Below are 25180 nucleotides of genomic sequence, written 5' to 3' on the forward strand. Positions count from 1 at the left end.
TTTACTTGTTACCCCAAACGCCCTTAATGCTGTTAATCCTGTGGAAGTTCTTTGGCACGAGTGATGGGCAATAATTTTCTTTATACGCTGAAGACCAACTGAGGGAAGTTTCACATTATGCAGAAATATTTTGTTTCAGAAGGGAGTTTTCCAGGTAGTTTCAGAAATATAAACATATTTATATCGTACAGGTTTGCAAAAAAATCATTCATATGAAATGAATGAAAAAATGTATCATCACAGTAAGCTATACAATTGTTCAAAAGGAGGTGAGGTGGCCCAGTGAGTTGGCACACAGTCAGTTGTTAGAAGTACAAATATATGTATGGATGAAAGCAACTGGAATATGAAACAAAAATAGCATTTATTACATTAAATAATGGTATTGTTCATACAATATCAAAATGCATGAAAATGTGTTTACTTTAATGATATATAGTTCCTTTGTATTTTAAAAATGTGGTTCCATGACAATAAAAAACCCTGGAAGACTAGGATACAGAGTGGAACACTGCAGGTCCAGATCAGGGCTGTTGACCAACATCTATGATTCCTCAGTAGCTGGTACACATCAGCTTTTTGCCTATTCAAATCCTATATTTTGTTTTATTCGTTGCCTCTGGGCAATTAGGGACGAGAGCATCACTAGCTGGTCCAGCGTTTATTGCCCATCTCTAATTACCCAGAGTGTGGTTAAGAAACAACCACATTGCTGTGCATCTGAAGTCACTTGTAGGCCAGACCAGGTAATGATGGCAGTTTCCTTCCCTAAAGGACGTTAGTAAACTGGAAGGATTTTTCCAACAATCATCGGTAGATTCACTGTCATCATTAGACTCTTAATTACAAATTTTTTTATTGATTTCAAATTCCACCATCTCCCTTGGTGAGATTTGAACCATGGTCCCTAAAACAGTACCTGGGTCTGACTATATCTGACTTTTCCATTACTGTGCTAGCCTGTATTATGTAGTCATTCTTTGTACTAATAAGCATGAATCTTATCCTAGCTGCAGAAAGTGCAAACAGTAACAAAATAGGACCAGAAGTGGTGGTCAGCATAGTACCAGAACAAGAAAAAAAGATGAAAGAGCAAGTTAAGGATTGCAAGCAGGCAGATTCTGAGGACAAACCTGATGTGATGGTGAATGGCAAAAAATCTGCAGTGTTTCGATGGAAGCCAGTTGTCGTCCAAATGCATGATGAAGACAGCATTGAATGGAGTGAGGGTGATTTAAGTTACTTGTTCAGGACAGAACCCAGAGATTTGGAGCCTCGGGTGGAGATAGCGAAAGATTTCAACAGTGAGAAGGACTTTGATGAGGAGTTGAATGCTGAAGCAGCCGATGATTTAATTAGTCGTGATTTTTTTCCAGAAGAGGAAACACAGAAGGGCAAGTGAAACAGTAATGTGATTTCTGTTAAAACTCTTCAGTTTTCTTCACTATTTTAATACAGAAGTCTCATTTAATAAGGCTTAATAATAATTTGACATTTGACATAGCACTTATGCTCAAGGTTAAAAGACCATATAAATTCTCAACATAACAAACACAATCAAAATATACTCTGACATTGCACAGTCTGAAATATAAAACCATTTCTGATGTCTTCATTAATGTCTTTATTGGTACTCACCAGGTCCAAGTCACTTTTTGAATGGTTCCCCTGTAATAATCTTAAAAAAAGAGCTCTACTGTACCCTTGTGCTTGTTATTTTCAGACAATAAAACTGTCTTGAATTAATGAACACAAAACACATTGAAGAACCTTAATTCTATTATTGAAATGTTATTTTACCCAAACTGTTAATTCCTGTGAATAGAAAACTTTCTTTCAGCATCAAGCATTGCGACAGATACAGCATACCCAGCTGAAAAGTGAAATTCCTTCCTTTCTACTGTAAGCACAGAAGCAAATTCCTTGGCTCTTCATCAGTTCAACAAATCAGTTTCCCCAAAGTACCATCTTGATGCCTCATGTGGTGAAATGAATGCTAGGTATCTGTTTTTGCTGTAGTTTCATAGTTGCTTCAGGAACTGAGGAAAGCCTACCCGTTTTCACTTCATAAGTGATAAAAATAAAAAGTTAAAAGCATCTACCTAAGAATAAAACTTGACACAGTTTACAAATACTGAGTGAATTATAGGCGCCTAAAAGATTCACTTCTTCCCTTTATATATTCTTTCGTTTAGCTATCCCTGTCAACTCCATCAGTTTTGAGGCTCCCCAATTGCCAAACCTTTTATTCAACTATAAAGATTCTCTATTTTCTGCCCTATCCCCAGGCCTATTGTTTAGCCATGCCCACCATCACTATTCACTGCGCTCCTCACCCTCCTTTTGCCTCCCTTTGAGGCAAAGTTAGATGCACATTCCCGTGTATTTGGCTGTCTTTGTTCTTCTAGATGGTGGTGGCCGTTGGTTTGGAAGATGCTGTTTAAGGAGTCTCAGTGAATTGCTGCAGTTCATTTTGCAGAAATAGACACTTTTGATACTGTGCATTGGTGATAGAGTAGGTGAATGTTTATGGATGTGGTGTCAATCAAATGAGCTGCTTTGTCCTGGGTGATGTCAAGGTTTTTCACATTTTTTGGAGATGCACTTATCCAAGCAAGTGAGGAGTATTCCATTACACTTGGACTTGTGCTTTGTAGATGGTGGACAGGCTTTTGGGAGTCAGGAGATGAATTGCTTCCTGCAGTATTCCTAGTCTCTGACCTGCTGTTGTAGCCAAAATATTTATATGGCTAGTCACATTCAATTTCTGCTTGGTGGTAATCCTTGGATGTTGAAAGTGATGGATTCAATGGTGGAAATGCCATTGAATGTCCAGGTGCAATGGTTAGATTTTATTTTATTAGAGTTGGTCATTGCCTGCATTTATGTGATGTTTGTGTTACTTGGCTCTTTCAACCCAAGCTTAGATATTTTCCAGGCCTTCAATTCCCGCCTCAGGCGACTGACTGTGTGGAGTTTGCACATTCTCCCCGTGTCTGCGTGGGTTTCCCCTGGGTGCTCCGGTTTCCTCCCACAGTCCAAAGATGTGCGGGTCAGGTGAATTGGCCATACTAAATTGCCTGTAGTGTTAGGTGAAGGGGTAAGTGTAGGGGTGTGGGTGGGTTGTGCTTCGGCGGGTCGGTGTGGACTTGTTGGGCCGAAGGGCCTGTTTCCACACTGTACGTAATCTAATCTAAGAATACTTCCACTTCTAAGGTGTTGTGAATGGTGCTGAACAATGTGTGGTCACCAACAAACATCCCCACTCTGACTTTTTAATGGTCACTAATGAAACAGCTGAAAATATTTGGGTCTTGGACACTAACTTGAAGTGATTTCCTGAAGATGAGATGGCTGACCTCTAACAAATGCAACCATCTTCCTTTGTGATAGCTATGATTGCAACCTGCAAAGAGTATTCCAAACCTCACCTTGCCCCCGATTCCCAGAAGAGTTGTGAGGCTGTGAGTTTATAATAAAGTGGCAATTCACTTACAAGTAAATTAGAGACTGTGAACATCCAAGTAAGCAAAGATAGATGTGTGTCCTTTTGTGCAGAATGACCCAGCAAAGGCATTACAATGTTGGGTGTCTGTGAATTCCAGCGTACTGGAGCATTTTTTGAGTTAGTCTACAATTGATGATATCATAAGACTGGTGTTTTGGCAGTGCTACTTTCTAGGGATAAAGTATAGTCATAGCTGTTGCCCATGGAGCAATTTAAGATGATGGTGAACATACCTGAACATGCGGGCCCAGAAAACGACTGGCAAGCTGCATCTGCGGGTATTTTCTGATTCTCAAGTCAGGAATTGGCACCGTCTAGTTTTTCAGCCCTACATGGAGGAATGGCAAATTGCATTAAATGAAATAAGTTAATAATAAGATGCGAATATGTGGAGATAAGGTAGCCACCATTTACTACCCAGAATCTTATCTATCCCATAAAACTTTAAGGGAAATCAGAATGATTTTCCTCAACATTGAGCATCAGATTTTTTAAATTCTCACTGTTTTCCCAAATTTCTGGCCATTGGTCAAAGCTGGGAAAATTCTACACTCTGATAATCAGAAAGCCCAACTGGAAGCGAACATTCTTTATTGCTGAACACCAAATTAGAGCCACTACTTGTGGCCTACATTTGCTAGTCACAGCCTGGAACAGACAGCTCAGCAGTTCCATCCCTGGGTCTGTTTTTTTAACAGTTGAACATAATTTATTTACAATTTAACATAAGACGAATATAAATTTATTACAAAATTGGCCAGAACTGTATAATATAAGTTGAACATAGGGATTATTAAACACCTTTAATTCATTCCTAGCAATATGTTAGGGGATATGACATGACTGGGTCTGCTTTATATTTTTCCTGAGCAACCTGTTCAGTGATGTCTTTACACAACTCTGGAACAGATGGGCTGTGAATGCAGGCTTCCTGGTTTAGGGGTAGGGAACAATACCACTATGCACAAGAGCCCTTGGGATTTGCTTTATTTTATTACAAAGGTGTCTGCTTTTTTTTAATATTTGAAATCCGGGAGTGCATTTAATCTAAAAAACCTATTGAAGTAGAAAGCTTTGGCAGCAGATCAAATTGGTGATGATGTCATGAGTATGAATGATCAGTTTGGCTGAAGTGCAGAATTAGCAGTAATGAAACCATGGCCCTTTTTCACAAATAATTTTCTTTTCCATTGATTTTGAACATAGAATCTACTTTTACCCATTCCAGGTTATATTGATGAAGACTAATTTCATCCCCTATGTAAGTTCACCTCATCCATGTGAACATAATAAAAAGATCTTATGAAAAAGTGTAGCTCACTTTACAGGGCAAGAAATCCTCTAGTGATCAATTTAAAATGTCAAGTTAATAACCAGAATGGATGACAGTTTTAGAATGCACTGTCATCCAGAGTGAATTATGTTTGTTGTAGGTACATTCAAAGTCAACGGGTAAAAAATGAGGTCTGCAGATGCTGGAGATCACAGTTGAACATGTGTTGCTGGTTAAAGCACAGCAGGTCAGGCAGCATCCAAGGAATAGGAAATTCGACGTTTCGGGCATGAAGGGCTTATGCCCGAAACGTCGAATTTCCTATTCCTTGGATGCTGCCTGACCTGCTGTGCTTTAACCAGCAACACATGTTCAACATTCAAGGTCAAAACTACTTTGGATGAAGCCAACCCATGTACAACACTGTCTCACTTACATCGTGCCTGTAAAATCTTGCATTTATAAGTTCAAGTGATTATTCAGCATTAAAAGGCCTGAATTTTGCCTTACATCCTTTCTTATAAATGGGCAAAAGAATTTTAAAGTAGATCTATTCTGCATTCAAAATCAATTAAAAAGAAAATTATTTGTAAAAGAAAATAGGCTGCATTTCTTTATTTAAAAACTGAAAGAACTGCAGATGCTGTAAATCAGAAACAAAAACAGAAATCGCTGGAAAGGCTCAGCAAGTCTGGCAGAAATCAGTTAACGCTTTGGGTCATGTGCCCCTTCCTCAGAACTGACAAAATGTTAATTCTGATTTCTCTCCATAGATGTTGCCAGACCTGTTGATATTTCTAGCAATTTTTGTTTTTGCATTCTTTTATTGCTGGTTTGGTTCTGTAATAAAATATAAAATTCAAACGCATTACCTGATCTGCTGCCACAAGTTTTGTCTTTAAATAAATGCTGTATAAATGCCACAAAGCTTTGCCACAATATTTGTCAGGTAGTAGTACATTTTTGTCTTACCAAAGATTCCTGGCATTTCACAAAACCAAATGTCCTAATCTGATAGCACCATCTTTTAATCCCGCTGCCTTCAAAATTCATTTCATTTTATTTTGAAAAAAAAACAGTTTTGCTTTTTGTATTAGCAAAAATAATTTCACATTGAACATCTATGTTTTCACATTTCAGTGACTTTATAGCAAGAACTCTTCCATTTTTGACAAACCAACATTGAAATGGAAACTAGCTCAAGAATGTCAAAGTCTTCCATTTATCCCTTTTTTGATATATACCTTTTACAAACAGATTTCTAAGCCTTCAATTTTATCCTACATGCAGTTAAAAAAAAAATACTGGTTTGCCTCAGCTTCTGTAGTAATTGTGAGTCCAGAGCAAAACTATGTGCTGATCAATTATTCCACTAAGCAAAGCCTTATGGATCATGTTTGATGAAAATTAATTCATTCCACTAGAGGAAGGGGCTGATGATGGTTTACTTCTGAAGTTAAATGGATCTCTTCTTCAGTTAAATGATCAGCTAGAATTTTGCTCCTTTGACAGGTAGCACACTCAAGAAACATCATTGTCAAATTCAATGCAAAAACAGAAATTGCATGAAACGCATGAATGAAAGTTCTGAAACAACAAAATTTCAGTGGTAAAATTTACTGAGCTGATATTTGTCATTTTATTTGCTACCAGATCAGCTTATGCAAGCTGAAGAAAAGGCTGGTGGTTCTGTGTCCTGGTCAACTTACGGAATTTACATCAAGGCTGCAGGAGGTAGTCTCGTCTTCTTTGTAAACATTCTTCTGTTCATACTGACAGCAGGCAGCATAGCATTCAGTAACTGGTGGCTCAGCTATTGGATTAAGCAAGGCAGTGGGGTGAGTTCCTTGCAGTGCTAGAACATAGTGCATATCGTAACAAACATTGATGTCCCTGAATGCCGCAAGTAGCATAATTAGAACATACAGGTGCAATCATGCTGTTAACAGCTTTTTGTTTAAAATGTTCCTGAATTGCAGGAATTTGTAAAGTACTATTACATATCCAGGATTATTAAATTAAGTTTGTAATTCTCCATGATAAAATGCAGTTGTAAAGGCTACAAATTCTAATCTAATTGAGTCTAATGTCTTGTAATACTTTCAAAGTACAATAGAACTGCAAAAAATAAACAAAATAAAATTCAGTTTTGCATTTATTTTGTACGCAAAATATGTGTTGAATGAATATCTTGATGAGCTCAGCAGATGATTGTAGACTGGCTTCTTAAAAGACTGATATTGTACATGACATTATTTTTCAGAATACACCTGTCACTAAAGGTAATACAACCTACATCAGCAACAGCATGAGAGACCATCCAAAACAGAGCTTCTACACTTGCGTCTATGCTCTATCCATGGTGGCTGTACTACTTTTCAAGGCACTCCGTGGTTACACATTTGTTAAGGTGCGGAAATACGATGTTTGTGACAAACAAATGTCTTCCTGTCATTATACTGATTGGCTAATATCTGCTTCAAATTTGTGCAAGATAGAAAAGTAATTCCATCGATGAACCCTATTGTTACAATCTTCTTGGTATTGAAATCTAGATCTTGACTAATGCTGAATATTTCTGCAGATGACCTCATTTCTGCAAGTCAAATGCTTGTTTTTATATGAGTGTTGTGCATGCCTGCTGATTGTATTCAGCAATTCTTTGGTTTCCTTGGTTCTAAGCTAGGAAATAAAAAGTGTGATTCTGAGACTTCATGGTAGATAGTAGAAATTGATAGAAATCAAGGAGCAGACACAGTATTCCTTCTATTGCTGTTTGTGCTGCAGTCAAACCTCGGCTCTCTTATGGGCTACTGCAGTGTATCCCCAAGATATTGATCTTAAACTTGTCTACTTTTGACACTTCTCGGTGCACGCCAAGCTATACATCTCTTATATTATCTCTGTAAGCCATTTCCAAAACTGCCCTTCAAACCATTGAGTCAACTCTTACAGCAGTCCAAGACAGTGAATGGGGATGTGGTTGTAATAATATGAATCTCAGTTTATGTACGGCCTTTCATAATAAATCATCCCGAAGTTCTTCACAGATATTAACTAAATATGATATCAAATTACATAAAGATATTTGGTCAGATGACAAAACACTTGGTCAAAGAGTTAGGTTTTAAGGACTGTCTTATAGGAAGAAAGTGCATGGAAAGGTATAGGGTATAAGCATCAGGCCAAGAGAATTGAAGGAATGGTCATCAAAGTTGGAACAACTAAAATTGTAAACAGCTGAAAAATGTGTTGCTGGAAAAGCGCAGCAGGTCAGGCAGCATCAAAGGAGCTGGAGCATCGACGTTTCGGGGATAAGCCCTGCTTATGCCCGAAATGTCGATTCTCCTGCTCCTTTGCTGCCTGACCTGCTGCGCTTTTTCAGCAACACATTTTTCAGCTCTGACCTCCAGCATCTGCAGTCCTCACTTTCTCCTAGTTAAAACTGTAAATACTGAACATTAGATTTGGAGAACTGAATGAACCCCCAAAACTTGTGGTGTTAGAGAAGATGATCAAGAGGGACAAGTTATGGATGGATTTTAAAACAAGGATGAGAATTTTAAAGTCAAGGTGTTGCTTGACTGGGAGCCAATGTGGGTCAACATGGACTGATATAAGGAACACCCTTGGTCAACCTGATTCTTTCGTGTTACCTTGCATAATTTAGTAATGTCAGTCAACACCATGTAGCATTACTATGAGGATGGGAGGAAGGCCAGTCTGCAATGGAGATGGCCTCTACAGCCAAGACCACATATTATTCACAATTCCCTTTGATAGCTTCCTGTCCCATTTTCCAAGCAGGACATTAGATTTAATGAGTTAACATGAATAAGTGTTGCACGAGTTGGTGTATAATAGGAAGGATTTGAAGATTCTGAACAATTTGTAGGGAAGGTGGAAAGATGTAGATAGGACTGTTAAGGAAATAGAAAGTTGTGATTATACAAAAAAAAAATCATATTACATAGTCACAAAGGACTGTTGGCAATGGGTTGTGTACCATTTTCTCCTCCTCTCTTTTGCTTTTGCACTATTTTGACTAAGTAGCACTCCTTTGCGTAGCAATGAAATATTAAAATAAAATCTGTACATTCTGCAACTCAGCTTTCAAATATTTCATCACTGTCAGTTTTGCTGTCCAGAACAACAGTAGTTGCTCTTTAAACCTTCACATGGATGTGTTTATCTTGTTTGTTCACATTAAAATGAGCCTAGGAAGTTAATTGGAGCCAATACCAGATCTCATCGGTAGATGAAAACCTGACCCAAGAGATACTTCAGGTGACATTAAAACTGAATAGAAAAATCTAGGTTGGGGCCTTTGAACATTAGAATATCAAAACCAATTTTGAATAAAATCCTTGAATATTTTTCCATGACATTTTAAGTAGCATTTAGTGTATTTGAGTTTATGAGAGAGTTCCAGTGGACTCTTGGTTAGTTAAATCTTTAGTAATTACGCGTTATCTTTCCTCAACAGTGCACACTTAGGGCCTCCTCCAAGCTCCATGATGCTCTATTTAAGAAAATTCTGAGGAGCCCAATGCACTTCTTCGACACAACACCTCTAGGTCGCATTCTAAATAGATTTGCTAAGGATATGGATGAAGGTAAGACCTAAAGAAAGTTTTAAATAAGTAAATTTATTTTTAAAAATGATTTTAGAGTTAGCACTTCCATTTGTGGCATCGTGCAGTTGTATGATGTGTTTCACATTTTTCCCATTTGGAGAATGTTAAGCTTTGAATAATTGATCAGGAGAAATTCTAAGCCAAGTTGGGCACTGTTGATAAAGAGGAGATACCAGGAGAGATAGTCACTTCATTGATTTCTAGCAGAAGGAGTGCAGTTACACTTGTACTATAAAGGCAAAATTCCTCTTGGTGCATGTCAATATGAGAAACGACAGTTAAAGTTTGGTTTAAGCTTCAAGCTTTCAGCAAAGCATATTAAAGCATCCCTGCACAGCATCACCTTGCAAAACTTTCAATTTGTAATAACTAGAATATTATTTCATCCCTAGTACACATTTGTGTATGCAAAAATATTTTTTTTAAAAATGCAGCAGTTCTGCCCATGTCAAGCTTTCAGTAGCAAACAATTTAATCTGTACAGAATTGCTTGTGCTGTGAGATTGCTCTTTGCAGTAATATGTCATCGTTCTTCTTTCCTCCAAATTGGACAAGGAATTGATTTGGCCAACCAATTTGCTTTTCCGTTGCTGCAGACAGGGTATAAATTTCTGTTGACTTTCTGGAAGCAGTGCTGTCTGGTATCAGTCTGAGTATCTAATACAATGGAAGAAAGATTTCCTGCCTGTGCAATGTAGCTTCCAGATGTTATAACTGCAGTCTGTTGGTAGTAACTCAGGGTCCATCAGGATCTTTCTGAAAAATGACTTGAAAGAGAAAGGTCATAGAAATAAAATTATAAGTTACCTTCAATTTTTCAAAAAGAAAATTGATATCTTTGTAAAACTTAAATGACATCAGCTACATTAAAAGATTGAGAATACAATGGGGCAACTGTTGGAACAACAGTGTATTCCGCAAAAAAGAAATCATTATGATTCATTTTAATTTATAATTTAGATTTATGGTTTTTTTCAGGTGAGTTCTAGTGCACATCATTGTCTTTTCTGTATGACAACTACACTGTGATTTTCTGGCTCAGAGATCAAATCAAAGGGTAAAAATGTGAATGCTAATGTTAACTGTTAATGCAACTTAATTAATTTTAATAAGTGAGTATTAACACCAATGAGCACTGAAATATATCATGATAATGAAATATTCCATCCCTGGAGGTGATGAATTGTTGGTCAACCAGTTTATTTTGTGTTATATTCTGTAGACAGCAATAATTTAAAGGAAATTGGCTTGTTTCATTTTTGTTTGGACAGGCTAGAAAATATTATGCTAGAACTTGCAAAAAACTTTGACATTCAACCACTTTGTAAATTTCTGTTCCATTTTTCTACCAGAGGGATTATCACACCCAACTGAACGATCTTCCAATCAATAAAATTATTGTGTTTTTAAATTTTTATAAAACTACTAGCCGCTACCAGTACATACACCCTTTAAAAGATATTTGGACAAGTACATGGATATAAAAGGTTGAGAAAGATATGGACCAAACACAGAAAATGGGACTAGTTTAGTTTGGGAAAACCTGGTTGGTATGGATGAGGTGAATCAAAGAGTCTGTTTGTGTGCTGCATTACTCGATTCAATGACTCCATGACCCGTGCACCCAATTCAGTATTCATATGCTAAGCCTATCGATGGCAATGTAAAACATCAAAAGAGTGGGATAGGCACAGAGGGAGAGATGGGGCTAAATCAAAATGGTGTTGAATGGGGTAATAAAGCACTATATGCCCTGCATGCCCTCCTGTCTCTAAAACACAGTGGGCAAGCTTCTTCTCCAAGGATGCCCAGGTATGAATGCAGCCATAGAAGAGGGTCAGACAGTTAGCAGATATAACCCTCTTATAAAGGGTGTTTTTACTGGTAGCGGTTAGTAGTTTTATAAAAATTTTAAAAGCACAATAATTATGGTCACTCAGTTGTGTGTGATAACCCTTCAGGTAGAAAAACGGAACAAAAATATACAAAGTGGGTCGAACAGCAAGTTCTAGCAAATTGGTCCACTGCCTGGACCTATTTAGAGCCAGCCTGGCCAGGGCCAAAGGGAGGTTCTCCAATCAGTCCACATTCCCTCTGCAAACATTCCAAACATCAGAAGCATGGGGCTGAGGTGCAACCAAACACACAACAATTTTTTTTCCAAATGAACAAGAAAGCCATACCCACAACCAATATATTCTACACACTTTGTAACCCTGTGTAGTAATTATTTTCAGATCAACTCATTTTCTTATTGGGGGAGTTTCACTGGCCATGGTGAGGTTGATACAGGTGCAGGCCTTGGGGTGAAAAAGCAATGTGTATCAATCTGCCCACTTTCATGTTTCATCCATCTGGATTTGGAGAAGAATAAAGAACTGGGAATGTTTTAATAATTGAAATCAGCAAGTTTGTAGTTAGCCATGGTTATGACTACCATTTTGGGAAGAGAGGCTACCTACACAGAAAATAGAACATGACAGCACAGTACATCCTCGATGTTGCACCAACCTGTGGAACCAATCTGAAGCCCACCCATCCAACACTATTCCATTTTTATCCATATGTCTATCCAATGACCATTTAAATGCCCTTAAATTTGGGAAGTCTACAACTTTTGCAGTCAGTGCATTCCACACCCCTACTACTCTGAGTAAAGAAACTACCTCTGACACCTGCCCTATCCAACCCTCTCATTATCTTGTACGTAACAATTAAGTCATCTCACAACCTTCTTTTCTCTAATGAAAACAGCCTCAAGTCCCTCAGCCTTTCCTCATAAGACCTTCCCTTTATACCAGGCAACATCCTAGTAAATCTCCTCTGAACCCTCTCCAAAGCTTCCACATCCTATCTATAATGCAGTGACCAGAATTGTATGCAATACTCAAGTGAGGCCACACCAGAATTTTGTACAGTTGCAGCGTGACTTCATGGCTTTGAAACTCGATCCATCTACCAATAAAAGCTAACACACCATTTGCCTTCTTAACAACCCAATAACTTGGGTGGCAACTTTCAAGAATTTATGTACATGGACACCAAGATATCTCTGCTTATCTACACTATCAAGAATCTTACCATTAGCCCAGTACTCTTTACTCCTGTTGCACCTTCTAAAGTGAATCACCTCACACTTTTCCACATTAAACTCAATTTGCCACCTCTCAATCCAGCTCTGCAGCTTATCTATGTCCCTCTGTAACCTGCAAAATCCTTCTGCACTATCCACAACTCCACGACCTTTGTGTCATCTGCAAATTTACTAACCAATCCTTCTATGCCTTCATCTAGGTCATTTATAAAAAATGACAAACAGCAGTGGCCCCAAAACCAGATCCTTGTGATACACCACTAGTAACTGAACTCCAGGATGAACATTTCCCATCAATCACCACCGTCTGTCTTCTTTCAGCTAGCCAACTTGTGATCCACACTGCTAAATACCCTCAATCCCATGCCTCCTTATTTTGTGCAATAGCTTTCCTGAAATCCATATACACCACATCAACTACTTTACCCTCATTTATCTGTTTGGTAAGGTTTGTGAGGCACAATCTACTCTTCACAAAACCGTGTTGACTATCCCTAATCAACTTATTCCTTTCTAGATAATTATAAATTGTATCTCTTATAACCTTTTCCAGCACTACCCACAACCGAAGTAAGGCTCACTGCTCTATAATTACCAGGGCTATCTCTACTCACTTTCTTGAGCAAGGGATCAACATGAGCTATCCACCAGTCTTCTGGCACTATTCCTGTCGCCAGTGACGACATAATGCATGGATAATTGGTATCAGACAAAAAGCAGTGCATCTTACCTCAAATCAGTGGAATTCAAAGCTGAAATAATTCGATTTGAGTCTCAATTGCAGCCTTTTTCGAGTTATTTACAAAGGCCTGTGTCTCAACTTGCTTGCATTTATTTTAATTCACTCGTGAGAAGTAAGTGTCACTGGCTAGCCAGCATTTATTGCCAATAACTATTTACCCTTGACAAGATGTTGGTGAGTTGCCTTCTTAAGCCACTGCAGTTCCATGTGCTGTAGGACCCAAAATGTCCTTAGGGAGGGAATTCCAGGAGTTTGAACCAGCACTAGTGAAGAAAGGGGTGATATTTTTCCAAGTCAGGATGATGAATGACTTGGAGGGGAACTTGGAGGTGCTGGTGTTCCCATGTAGCTGTTGACCGTGTCCTTCTAGAAGGATTTGGTTTTGGGTTTGGAAGGTGCTGCCTAAAGATCTTTTGCAGTGCATCTTAAAGAATGTACATCCTGCTGCTACTGAGCATTGGTGATAGAGGGAATGAATGTTTGTGTGTGGTGTCAACTAAACAGGCTGCTTTATCCTGGATGGTGGAATATGCTCAAGGGGCTGAATGGTCCTGTCCGGTTCCTATGTTTCTTTGTTCCTTGGTATGGAGCTACATCAGTGAGTTTTTGCTCCATCCTATGTATCAGATCAGTGTGCAAATGATTAGTCTGAGCCAGCAAGCACTTAGTTGTCTGTCAAGTCTGATTATTCACAAAGATGGCCTCCCTTTCTATATAGGAGGATATCAGTGTCAATACCTGGGAAAACATGGTGTACCTTTAGAATTGAAGTCATTCATTTTTCCCTCTGAGAATATGCAGTTCTTCTGGAAATATTGGCAGAACTGCACACATTTGCTGCGCTGCAAGTTTCCTTCTCGCAGTTAGCTTTTGAGGTTCATCATCTCAAACTAACCATACAAAGCAAAGCAAAGCTTAGAGTTTCCTGCACCTCTGCAAGCTGGACCAGTGACCACATGTTCCTACCAGTGTGTAATGTACTGCTCACCTTGTACTACCTATTCAAATTACCGAGACCCCACCAAGACGTGTTTCTGTACTGGTGAAGAGTATTCAGGGATCCTGTGATGGTGCATCTTTAGAATGGTTACTGTCTTCCAAGGACTTCTCAGTGTGATCTTCATCCGCTCCTTGGCAACCTATAATGGACCTTTGGTAGATGAAAGGCAAGAATTAGCGCCAATATTGAAAAAGAATACAAACACAGCCTAGTGACGTTATCAAGACAGTTCAGTTATTCAGGATGTCAAGTCATGAATGATTGCGAGTGGATAGTGCTTTATCTAATGCTGTCACTAGATTTCTCAGTCAAGCCATCCCTCCTTTGCCAACTCTGGCTTGCCAAACATCCAAAGTACCTCCTTTTGTAGGGATGGTATGGTCATGAACATGACTACATAGCTATTTCCTACCCTGATTCTGTAATTGTCTCTGGAGTTATGCACTGTTTTCTGCAATGGGAAAAGGCAGACATCTGAGTGTAAAAAGTGGAATGTATTGAGGATAATGATTGTGAGGGATTGGTGCGAGAGGGAAATGTAAGATGGATTGCAAATGGAAATTGTGGAGGCAGTTGGCGAGAACAAATACATAGAACTGCACGTCAGTCAAAAGAGAATGCTACTGAGTTTAGAATAAAGTGACTACAATGCCTGAGTGATGAGGCGCCTTTCTGGATCTAATGTGGTCATTAAATTCTTTATGACACTGCATCACAACTGTTGCTAACTTTTGCTATCTTCAACCATGACAGCTTGCTCAGGTCCTAGTGCTGTTTTCCTCCATCCTCAGCAAATAGGATTTCTTTTTTCCTGCTCACTGTCTCCAATGTGACCTCCAGTGATGAATGTGAATATGGGGAGAAGCTTCCACATTTTCCTTCTATTCCAAAGCAACTTTCTGATTCTTTCCTTAGCAAATTTTCCTGCAGCCATTCAGACCTCACTAAGGACTGATGAAATAGAGCCTTCATTAACAAATCCATGGATGATCTCGTCCACCTTCTCTATTTGGCCAGGAAATCAAATGCAACATGCAAATGTGAGGAGTTAGACATAGGGCTAAAGAGATAATGGATATGGACAAAAACTAGCACCATGTTTCTAGGTTGGATGATAAACCATGATCAGTATCAATGGTAGAACAGGTTCAAAGAGCTGAATGGCTTGCTCCTGCTCCGATTTTTCTATCTTTTATAACCTGGATACCTGAATTAGTACCTAATACCTGGATTATCCAAGTCTGGCACATTTTGCTAGATTCTAGGAGTTGAAAGTTTTGACCTATATATCTCCTTTTGCTTTTGTTTTAATTATCCTAACTGTACCGTCTACCGAAATAAATAACATTAGTTGACTGACCAGGAATTTGACCCATAAAACAAGTTTATTATACGTTCCACAATTCCCCTGTGTACCTTCTATTTTTAGGATTCGTGTGCATCTGTTGAGAAAATACATTGGATTATTGTGTACATCTGTTATAAGTGAAGATAATTTTTTTTTAATACAAACATTCAACCTTCTCTTTCTTCAGTGGATGTGCGGTTGACCACACAGACTGAGATGTTGATCCAGAATATCATCCTTATACTCTTTTGTCTTGGTGTCGTCAGTTCAGTCTTTCCATGGTTCCTTATTTCGGTGTTACCACTCTGTATTATCTTCATGATAGTCAACAGAATATCAAGGTAATGTCCCTGTCAATAGATCTGATATCAATGGAGGGAAAAGACTTTTCTCAAAGAGTCTTGGCGCTAGCTGGGTTCTTAGTCAGCTAAACAAAATGGTTATTTATTGGAATTACTGATGGGATAAAATCTAATCTTCCTTTAATCTTTATCTTATTAAACTCCTTTTAAAAGACGAACAGTAAGAACTGTGGCACAGTAATGATGACACAACTCTATATTAACAGGATAATGTTTTAAATCAATGATATTCTAATAATGCCAGTAAGAGATAAATACCTAAAAATAATTTATAAGATCTATTTAAGGTGATATCTCTGTGGCCTACTAAGTAGATTAACTAAGTATAACGAAAACAGGAATTGCTGGAGCAACTCAGTGGTCTAGCAGCATCTGTGGTGAGAAAACAGAATTAATATTTTGAGTCTTTCGAGAACTTCAGTGAAGAGTTTCTTTCCACAGATGTTGCTAAACCTGCTGAGTTTCTCAGTAATTTCTGATTTTGTTTCAGATCTCCAGCATCTGTAGTTCTTTGTTTAAAATGAACTATGTTAACCATGTTAAACACCCAGAAGTTAAAAGGTTGGCTAGTCAGAGTCCAGGTATATATCTTTCTGGTTACACATCACAAAACTCCAACGCATTGCTTACTTGTTTCACCTGTACATCCAGTTCTCACCAAATTATTCCTTAATCACATGAGGCAATTGCTGATTGACTCAACAAAATTCACTCATTCAATGACCATGCATCTGTTCTTTCCATCAGCAAGGCAATGGTTTTTATTCTATATCTGTTAACTCAGCAATTAAGCTAGGGCTACAGTTCAGCACTGCCTGGGGCTCAAATCAACTCATATACTCTGAAACACAATCAAATTGGGTACTACTGTGGCCTGAATGGCTTGTTATCATTCAGTAGGATCTGACAGGATTTCAAGTGGAACTAGAGAACAGGTCATGATTCTCTGTTGATGAAGGAATATTGACAATAAGATGTAGGAGCAGAAGTAGGCCATTCAACCTGTTGAGTTTGCTCACCCATTCGTTGACATCCTGGCTGAACTGATAAATAGCAACTAAATTTGTATTCTTGCAAAATATCCTGATGAGAGCAAGATGAAAAGCTTCACTGGTTTATTTCTCAGAGCAAGGCCTTAAACAATCAGATTCAACTTACTGGGTTTAAAAGTTTTTAAAAGCTGGGTTTTTAACTGTTAACCAGCATCAATTGATGCATTTTCTACAGCGGTGCCTCAATCAATTACAGTCCAGTTGACAACCGATCACTGCTCTCCTCATATGGTAAATGTTAGGGTGTAGGTTTGCTCGCTGAGCTGTAGGTTTGATATCCAGACGTTTCATTACCTGGCTAGGTAACATCATCAGTGGCGACCTCCAAGTGAAGTGAAATTGTTGTCTCCTGCTTTCTATTTATATGTTTGTCCTGGTAAATGTTGGTTTTCCACTTGAATTTGAATTCTTGTGAAATATCCCTTCATCAGCAGAGAATTACTAGCTGGTCTGTAGTTCCATTTGAAATCCTGTCAGATCCTACTGAATGATAACAAGTCAATCAGGCCACAGTGGTATCCAATTTGATTGTGTTACAGGAGATGTGAGTTGATTTGAGCCCCGGGCAGCTGTGCAGCTCTAGCCCTAGCTTCATTGTTGTTGAATTAACAGGAAGAGAGTCAAACACCATTTCCTCGCTGCTGGAAAGAATACATGTATGGTCATTGAATGAGTGAATTTTGTTGTGAAGTCAAAGATTTACAATCCAAGTTCAGAGGTGCTGAGTAGAGTGAAGTCATAAAGGACTGTCATTAGCTTTCGATACATATCTGTGTATATTTCTATTGTTGGACAAAAGTAATAAAAAACAGAATAGAAAGGAAATTAAAATTGGTGATAAACTGGCGAATTCTCTACCTTTCGACAGGGTTTTAGTTCGTGAGCTTAAGCGTATGGACAGTATCAGTCAGTCACCGTTTACATCTCATATCACCTCCAGTGTCCAGGGTTTAGCCACCATCCATGCTTATGACAAAGAAAGTGAGTTCCTGCAAAGGTATGTAGCAAATACTTTTAAAACATATGAATCTACAGCAGGGTACAATTATTGTATGTAAAATATAAAAATATCTTTTAAGCATGGCACTTTTCTGCGATTTGTGCATGGAGAGTTCCGACCAAATACAGTCTTCAGGTACCACACTGTTGAGGATGGAAGAATAATTGGGCTAATACATAATGATGGTTTTAAAGTCTTACATTCCATCCTTTTTTCCCATTGTGTTTCACTATCATTTTGTTATCTTACTATTCGACAACTCTCCAAATTTTGGCACTAGCCCCCCTGGTGTTAGCAAGTAGGACTTTGCAGGTTTAACAGGGCTGTGTTGCTGTTGTCATTTTCGGTGCTGAGATCGATGCCAGGCAGTCCATCTAATTTCATTCCTTTTGAGATTTCCTTGGATTTCAGGCTCAATAGGCAACATTAATATATAGATGCCAATGTTCTAGTACTCGACCATTATCTTTACATTTTTCAGCTATCATGAACACCATTGATAGACATTTTAAACAACAGTATTTCATGGTCAATTCAAAATTGTTTTTCCAGATACAGGCCAAATTATAAATTAAAATCTAGCTGTATTACTAGGTGGTTTTCATGGTTCAGGAGAACATAGATGTAAGTTTTTTTTTCAAAATTACCATTACGTTTCACTGAATGCTTTATAGCTTTTACAGTAAGGGATGTTTTTTGTACGCAAACCTTGAAGGCGCAGGGCAGATTGATAAAGTGTTTAATACTGCATGCGGAAAGCTAGGCTGTTTAAAAATGGACAAACAGGAAAAGATGCAATTGATAATAAGCCTGTATAAAATACTGCTTATGCTTCATCTGGGTATTGTTTCTATTTCTGAGCAAAGCACATTAAGAAGGTGTGACAGTGTGCTAAAGGATTCCTGAGTATGAAACTAGGGTGTACAGTTTTGTGGATAAATTGGAGAATCTGGGACTGTTCTCCTTGAGAGAAAACAATGAGGGGATTTGATGGAGATGTTGAAGATCTTGAGGGATCTGAATAGTCTGGATAGGGAGAAATTATTTCCGTCGATGGAAGGATGCCAGACAGGAATGAAGAATTATTGCACACACTCTTTAAATGTTTGCCCTTTTCTATCCCCCATTTTCTCTTTAAGCAATAACTTTCAGTTTATCATTCACAGCTCATATCTCATACCATCGTAATTTCTATTACTAAGATTCAGGATCATAGTCGCAGCAATGAGTATGTCACACGCCATCTTAATGAAGCATTCTATCATATTAACTTCTCCCCTACGGGCCTCACACACTTAGATTACCAGTTATTCCTTTCTTATTACAGAATAAAAAATGAGGTCTGCAGATGCTGGAGATCACAGCTGCAAATGTGTTGCTGGTCAAAGCACAGCAGGTTAGGCAGCATCTCAGGAATAGAGAATTCGACGTTTCGAGCATAAGCCCTTATTACAGAATACCCAATCTAGAGCGACCTGTTTTTCAGTTGGTTCCTCAATATATTGATCATTCAAAATCATCTTGTACACAATCCAGGAGTTCCTGTTGTACAACATTGTTACTAAATAATCCAACTTTGCATAACAATAACAAATATTGTTGTGAGGTTAACTACCCTTATGGAATGATGATCCATTGATTAAGACATCTAGTGCCTCCTCAATCACCCTATCTTAGATTAAAGAAATGTGGAACTCCCTGAGGGCATTTTGAACTAGCCCTTATATAAGTAATGTAATAATGCACTGGGTCATTTCCAGTGTCTAGTGGCTTAGTTGGGATGGTGATGCTGGTGTGTCTCCCAATCAAAGCAGTAAATTAAGAGGAATGTATAGGCTATGGAGTATCACCATGTTAAGTTTTGATATAATAAAATGTTTGATCAAGAACATTGCAAGTGTCTCTCTCTCTCTCTCTCTCTCTCTCTCTCTCTCTCTCTGGTGAAGTAAGTGAGTTCAGCTCCTAACAGTGCTTGGAAGGCAAATATGTTGGGGAACATTCTTCTCTCACTTTTTCTGTACAAATTGACCCTTTCTGCTATATAAAAGGCCTTGTCTGAATCATGGATATGAGACAAGTTGTTTGCATTGTAGCCTTTTTAAGCTGCCCCATTATTTTGGTACATTTCTCAATCCACTTAAACCAAAATGGTCATTGTTGTCCTTATGCAATGCATTAAGTGATGCTAAGGTCTTGCTACACTTCTTAATCCACTTTAAAATGCTACAAGAATTTTAGTTTTAAAGGGTATCCCAATTCGTAACATTGTTGAGTTGTTATTGTGCACCTTTATGGTTTGCATTGCTGGTGGAGATAGGGTGCCAGTCAAGGGACTGTTTTGGCCTGATTGCTGTTGAGCTTCTTGAGTATTGTTGGAATTGCACTGATCCAGGCAAGTGGAGAGAATATTCCTAGTGGAGATTGTGGACAGGATTTGGGGCACTGTGAGGTGAGTTACATTTTGCAGGCTACCTAGATGCCGACTTGCTCTTGGAGGTGCACAATATTTACATGGCTGGTCCCGTTCAGTTTCTGGTCAGTGGCAACTCCCAGAATGTTGATAGTTGGTGATGCAACTGATAGCATTCAATGGTGTGACCATCACTGAATCCTCCACTATAAACATCATGGTGTGGGAGGAGGGGTTACTATTTATCAGAAACTCAACTGGATTCATTACATTAAATATGGTGGCAGCAAGAGCAGGTCAGAGGATAGGAATTCTGCAGCGAGTATTTCACTTCCTGACTCCCCAGAGCTTGACCCACATCTGCAAGGCACAAGTCAGGAGTGTGATGGAATACTGCCCACTTCTCTGGCGGAGTGCAGCTCCAAGAAGCTTGACCATCCAGGACGTAGCAGTCAGTTTGTTTGTACCAGATCTACAAGCATCCATTGCCTCAACCACAAATACTTAGTAGCAGCAGTTTGTACTATTTACAAGAAGCACTGCAGAAATTCATCAAAGATCCTTTAACAACATCTTCCAAACCTATAGCCATTTCCATCTTGAAAGACAAAGGCAGCAGATGCAAGGAAACACCACCACCTGCAAATTCCCCTCCAAGCGATTCACCGTCCTGACCCCGAAATACATTGCCATTCCTCAACTGTCACTCAGTTAAAATCCTGGAATTCCCTTTGTGTCTAATATATTATTTATAGTTAAGTGTTTTCATACTTCCATTTAAATGCAGAATAGGAATGGTAGAGTTTACTCATCAATAAAAGCAATTTGTACCTTACTTATGATGCTACTGAATTGAAATGCAAGTTCTCCTTGGCATTATAATTTAATTACACTGTTTTGAAATCTCTTTTTCTCTCAATCCAATTTTGGGGTGTCACCACCCTCTGTCACGAAAACAAACACCTACCAACTTCAGTGGATACTTGGCAATCCACCAGTATGCAGCATAAATGCTCGGGGAACCACACAACAGGATCCACCTTCTAACATTTTACCAACTAATTTCTAATACTTGCTTTTGTACCAATAGATTACGAGTGAAGTTGGCAAATCATGGAGTAGAAGCAACACTGCTGACATCTGGTGGTCAAAAGTTGTGCATCAGCATTGATGCAATTTTGCTGCAAAGCAATTAATTTCAGCTTACGCCTGTAATTCTCCCAACATTTTAGGAATCAGCCTTTGCCATATAACTCAATTGGTGCTATTTCCTTTTAGGTACCAGGAACTACTAGATTCCAATCAAGGGCCCCATTTTCTATTCAGCTGTGGCATGCGATGGTTGGCTGTTCGCCTTGATCTTATAAGCATCATACTTATCACCGTTGTGTCAGCAATGATGGTTTTCATGCATGGAAGAATTCCGCCAGCTTATGCAGGCCTTGCCATCTCTCATGCAGTCCAGGTAACTTCAAATTAAGGAACTTAATTGCAAGCCATTAGCAATATTAAATTGTGAATGAATTACAAAGTGGAAGTTTGTCACAAAAATTTGAAGATAGCTCGGATACTTACGTTTCACTATTTAACTTGCTCCCTGATAGCTATCAATTTTATCAAATTGATTCTGGTTTACTTTATAATGAACAACTAAGATTCAACCACAGTGATTTCAGACACTAAACTTGACCTTAACTGATCTGAGTTGTGGATGGGAATAAAATAACCCATCCTGAAAAGTTTCTGAACATTGGATGAGGCCAGTGATCAGGCTTGCCTTCAATATCTAACTCTATCCACAGGTGCTCAACATGCACAAAAGCCCCTCACTAATAATAACAATTTGGGCGAGATACTGAAGAATCTTTCCCATAAATACCTCAGCATGAGTCTCTGCCTTCAGAAAAGGAACAAGAGAATACAATTTATTTATGATATTATTAAGTATTGTAATATCTCATAATGAAGAGTACAAGGTTCGTATGATGGTTAATGTCCTCACTCTCATATGCTAGAAGATAACTGTTTTTAACAAGTCCAAGTCTACGCTTTTTGTGAGAGTTTTATTTGAAGTTAACCACATTCCATAAAATTCACACCCCACCGCTTGCTAGCTCCCTATATTTATGCAACCAATTCGCACCCTTAATATAGAACATCAAGCATTACAGTGCAGTACACGCCTTTCACCCCTCACTGTCGCACGGACTTGTGGAATCAATCTGAAGCCCATCTAGCCTACACTATTCTATTTTTGGCTATATGTCAATCCAATTACTCCTCGATGTAAAGCTATCCCCCCTCGTGCTAGCCATCACTATCTGAGGAAAAAGGCCCTCACTGTCCACCCTATCTAACCCTCTGATTATCTTATATATCTAAATTCATTAATCTCTCAACCTTCTTCTCTCCAATGAAAACAGTTTCAAGTCCCTCAACCTTCCCTCCATAACAGGCAACATCCTAGTAAATCACCACTGAACCCTTTCCAAAGCTTCCATATCCTTCCTATAATGAGGTGACCAGAACTGTATGCAATACTCCAAGTGCGGCTGCACCAGCATTTTGTACAGCTGCAGTATGAAATTCAATCCCTCCACTAATAAAAGCTAACACACCATATGCTTTCTTAACAACCCTATCAACCCAGGTGACAACTTTCAGGGATCTATGTACGTGGACACTGAGATCTCTTTGCTCAACTACACTACCAAGAATTTTACCATTAGCCCAGTACTCTTTAGTCCTGTTGCTCCTTCCAAAGTGAATCACCTCACACTTCTCCACATTAAACTCCATTTGCGACCTCTCAGCCCAGCTCGGCAGCTTATCTATGACCCTTTGTAACCTACAACATCCTTTTGCACTATTCACAACTCCATCAACCTTAGTGTCATCAGCAAATTTACTAACCAATCCTTCTATGCCTTCATCTTGGTCATTTATAAAAATGACAAACAGCAGTGGATCAAAAAAATTCTTGCAGTACACCACTAGTAAATGAACTCCAGGATGAACATTTCCCATCAACCACTTCTTTCTGATTTAAACCACTAAATTTCTGATCTAAATCACCCTCATTCCCATGCCTCCGTATTTTGTGCAATAGCCTACTGTGGGGAACCTTATCAAATACCTCACTGAAATCTATACACACCACATCAACTGCTTTACCCTCGTCCACTTGTTTGGTCATCTTCTCAAAGAACTCAGTAAGGTTTGTGAGGCATGGCCTACCCTTCTCAAAGCCATGTTGACTATCCTTAATCAACCTATTCCTTTCTAGATGATGATCAATCCTATCTCTTATAACCCTTTCCAACACTTTACCCACAACCGAAGTAAGGCTCACTGCTCTATAACTATCAGAGTTTTCTCTACTCCCCTTCTTGAACAAGGGAACAACATTTGCTATCCTCCAGTCTACTGCTCCTACAGTCTGCAGGTGGATCATTCAATTGCCCTGTCCTCCATTCCCACTATTCTAAATTCCCAACGAGACTAATGAAAACTAATATATGTATCACCTCCTCCCTCATTTTATTCAGTGCATACCATGTTAATTATCCTATGACTTTCCACTCCCATTCTTTGTTGTCCTTGCATTCTTTCTGGCCTCAAAAAACAAATTTCAGCATTTTCAAATGAGTCCTTGAAGTTAAAATATCTGGGCTGCACATTTCTAAAACTACATGAATTAGCATCTGCTTCATTTCCTACAACCTCAGTTTCCATCCCCCAAGTTCAACATAACTCCAGGAACCAAACTTTCTCAGCACAATAACAAAGGTTCTTTCCTCAGACATATTTGAAATGGAAAGCTCATCAACTGAGGGTCTGAGGACACAGACTGTTGTCTTAAGAATGTCACAGCATAATATTTTGAGCAATATAGAACATAGAATTGTGCAGCACAGGAACGGGCCCTCCTTCCCATGATATTGTGCCAAACATGATGCCAAATAAACTAATCCCTTCTGCCTGTCCTTGGTCCATATCCCTCCAGTCCTTGCATATTCATGTGCTTATCTAAAAGTCTCTTAAATGCCCCTATCATCTCTGCCACTATCACTACCCGTGACAATGTGTTCCAGAAACATCCCACTCTCTGTTTAAAACAAAGTGCCCCTCACATTTCCTTTTGAACTTTCGCCCACTCACCTAAATTCATGCCCCCCAGTGTTACACATTTCAACTCTGGGAAAAAGATTCTGACAGTTTACCTTATCTATGCATCTCATAATTTTATAGACTTTTATCAAAGTTCCCCTTAGCCTCTGCCACTCCAGAGAAAACAACACATGTTTTTCTAGCCTCCCCTTATGTTCATACCCTCTAATCCAGGCAGCATTCTGGCAAACCTCTTCTGCTCTTACTCCACATCCTTCCTGTACTGTGATGATCAGAACTGAATGCAATTGTGGCCTAACCAAAATCTTATAAATCTGCAACATGACATCCTGACTCTTGTACTCAATTCCCCGACCAATAAAGGCAAGTATACCATTTGCTTTCTTAATCCCCCTATCTGCTTCCATGGCCACTTTTAAGGAGCTATGGACTTGAACCCCAAGATCCCTCTGTACATCAATGCTGCTCAAGGGCCGTCAATAACTGTAAACCTTCCCTCCAAAGTGTAGCACTTCACACTTACCAGGATTAAACTCTATCTGCCATTTCTTGACACACACTGCAAGTGATCTTTTTTTCCTGCTGTAGCCTTTGACAACCTTCTAAACTTCACCAATCTTTGT

At 38.8% G+C, this 25180-nt stretch overlaps 1 protein-coding gene across 1 annotated transcript in view; it reads left to right on the forward strand.

Annotated features, from left to right (window-relative positions):
* Window positions 1–7067: 7067 nt before the first annotated feature.
* The window catches only part of LOC132820502 (ATP-binding cassette sub-family C member 5-like), a 46758-nt gene continuing 28645 nt past the window's right edge, over window positions 7068–25180 (forward strand). The window contains exons 1-5 of the mRNA XM_060832709.1: window positions 7068–7191; window positions 9268–9397; window positions 15790–15943; window positions 17885–18017; window positions 21712–21891. Coding sequence (XP_060688692.1) covers window positions 7090–7191; window positions 9268–9397; window positions 15790–15943; window positions 17885–18017; window positions 21712–21891 — 699 coding nt within the window. The 5' untranslated portion in view covers window positions 7068–7089. The remainder of the gene's footprint in view (window positions 7192–9267; window positions 9398–15789; window positions 15944–17884; window positions 18018–21711; window positions 21892–25180) is intronic.

The sequence above is a fragment of the Hemiscyllium ocellatum genome, chromosome 11 (genome assembly GCF_020745735.1).
Source record: "Hemiscyllium ocellatum isolate sHemOce1 chromosome 11, sHemOce1.pat.X.cur, whole genome shotgun sequence".
NCBI lineage: Eukaryota > Metazoa > Chordata > Chondrichthyes > Orectolobiformes > Hemiscylliidae > Hemiscyllium > Hemiscyllium ocellatum.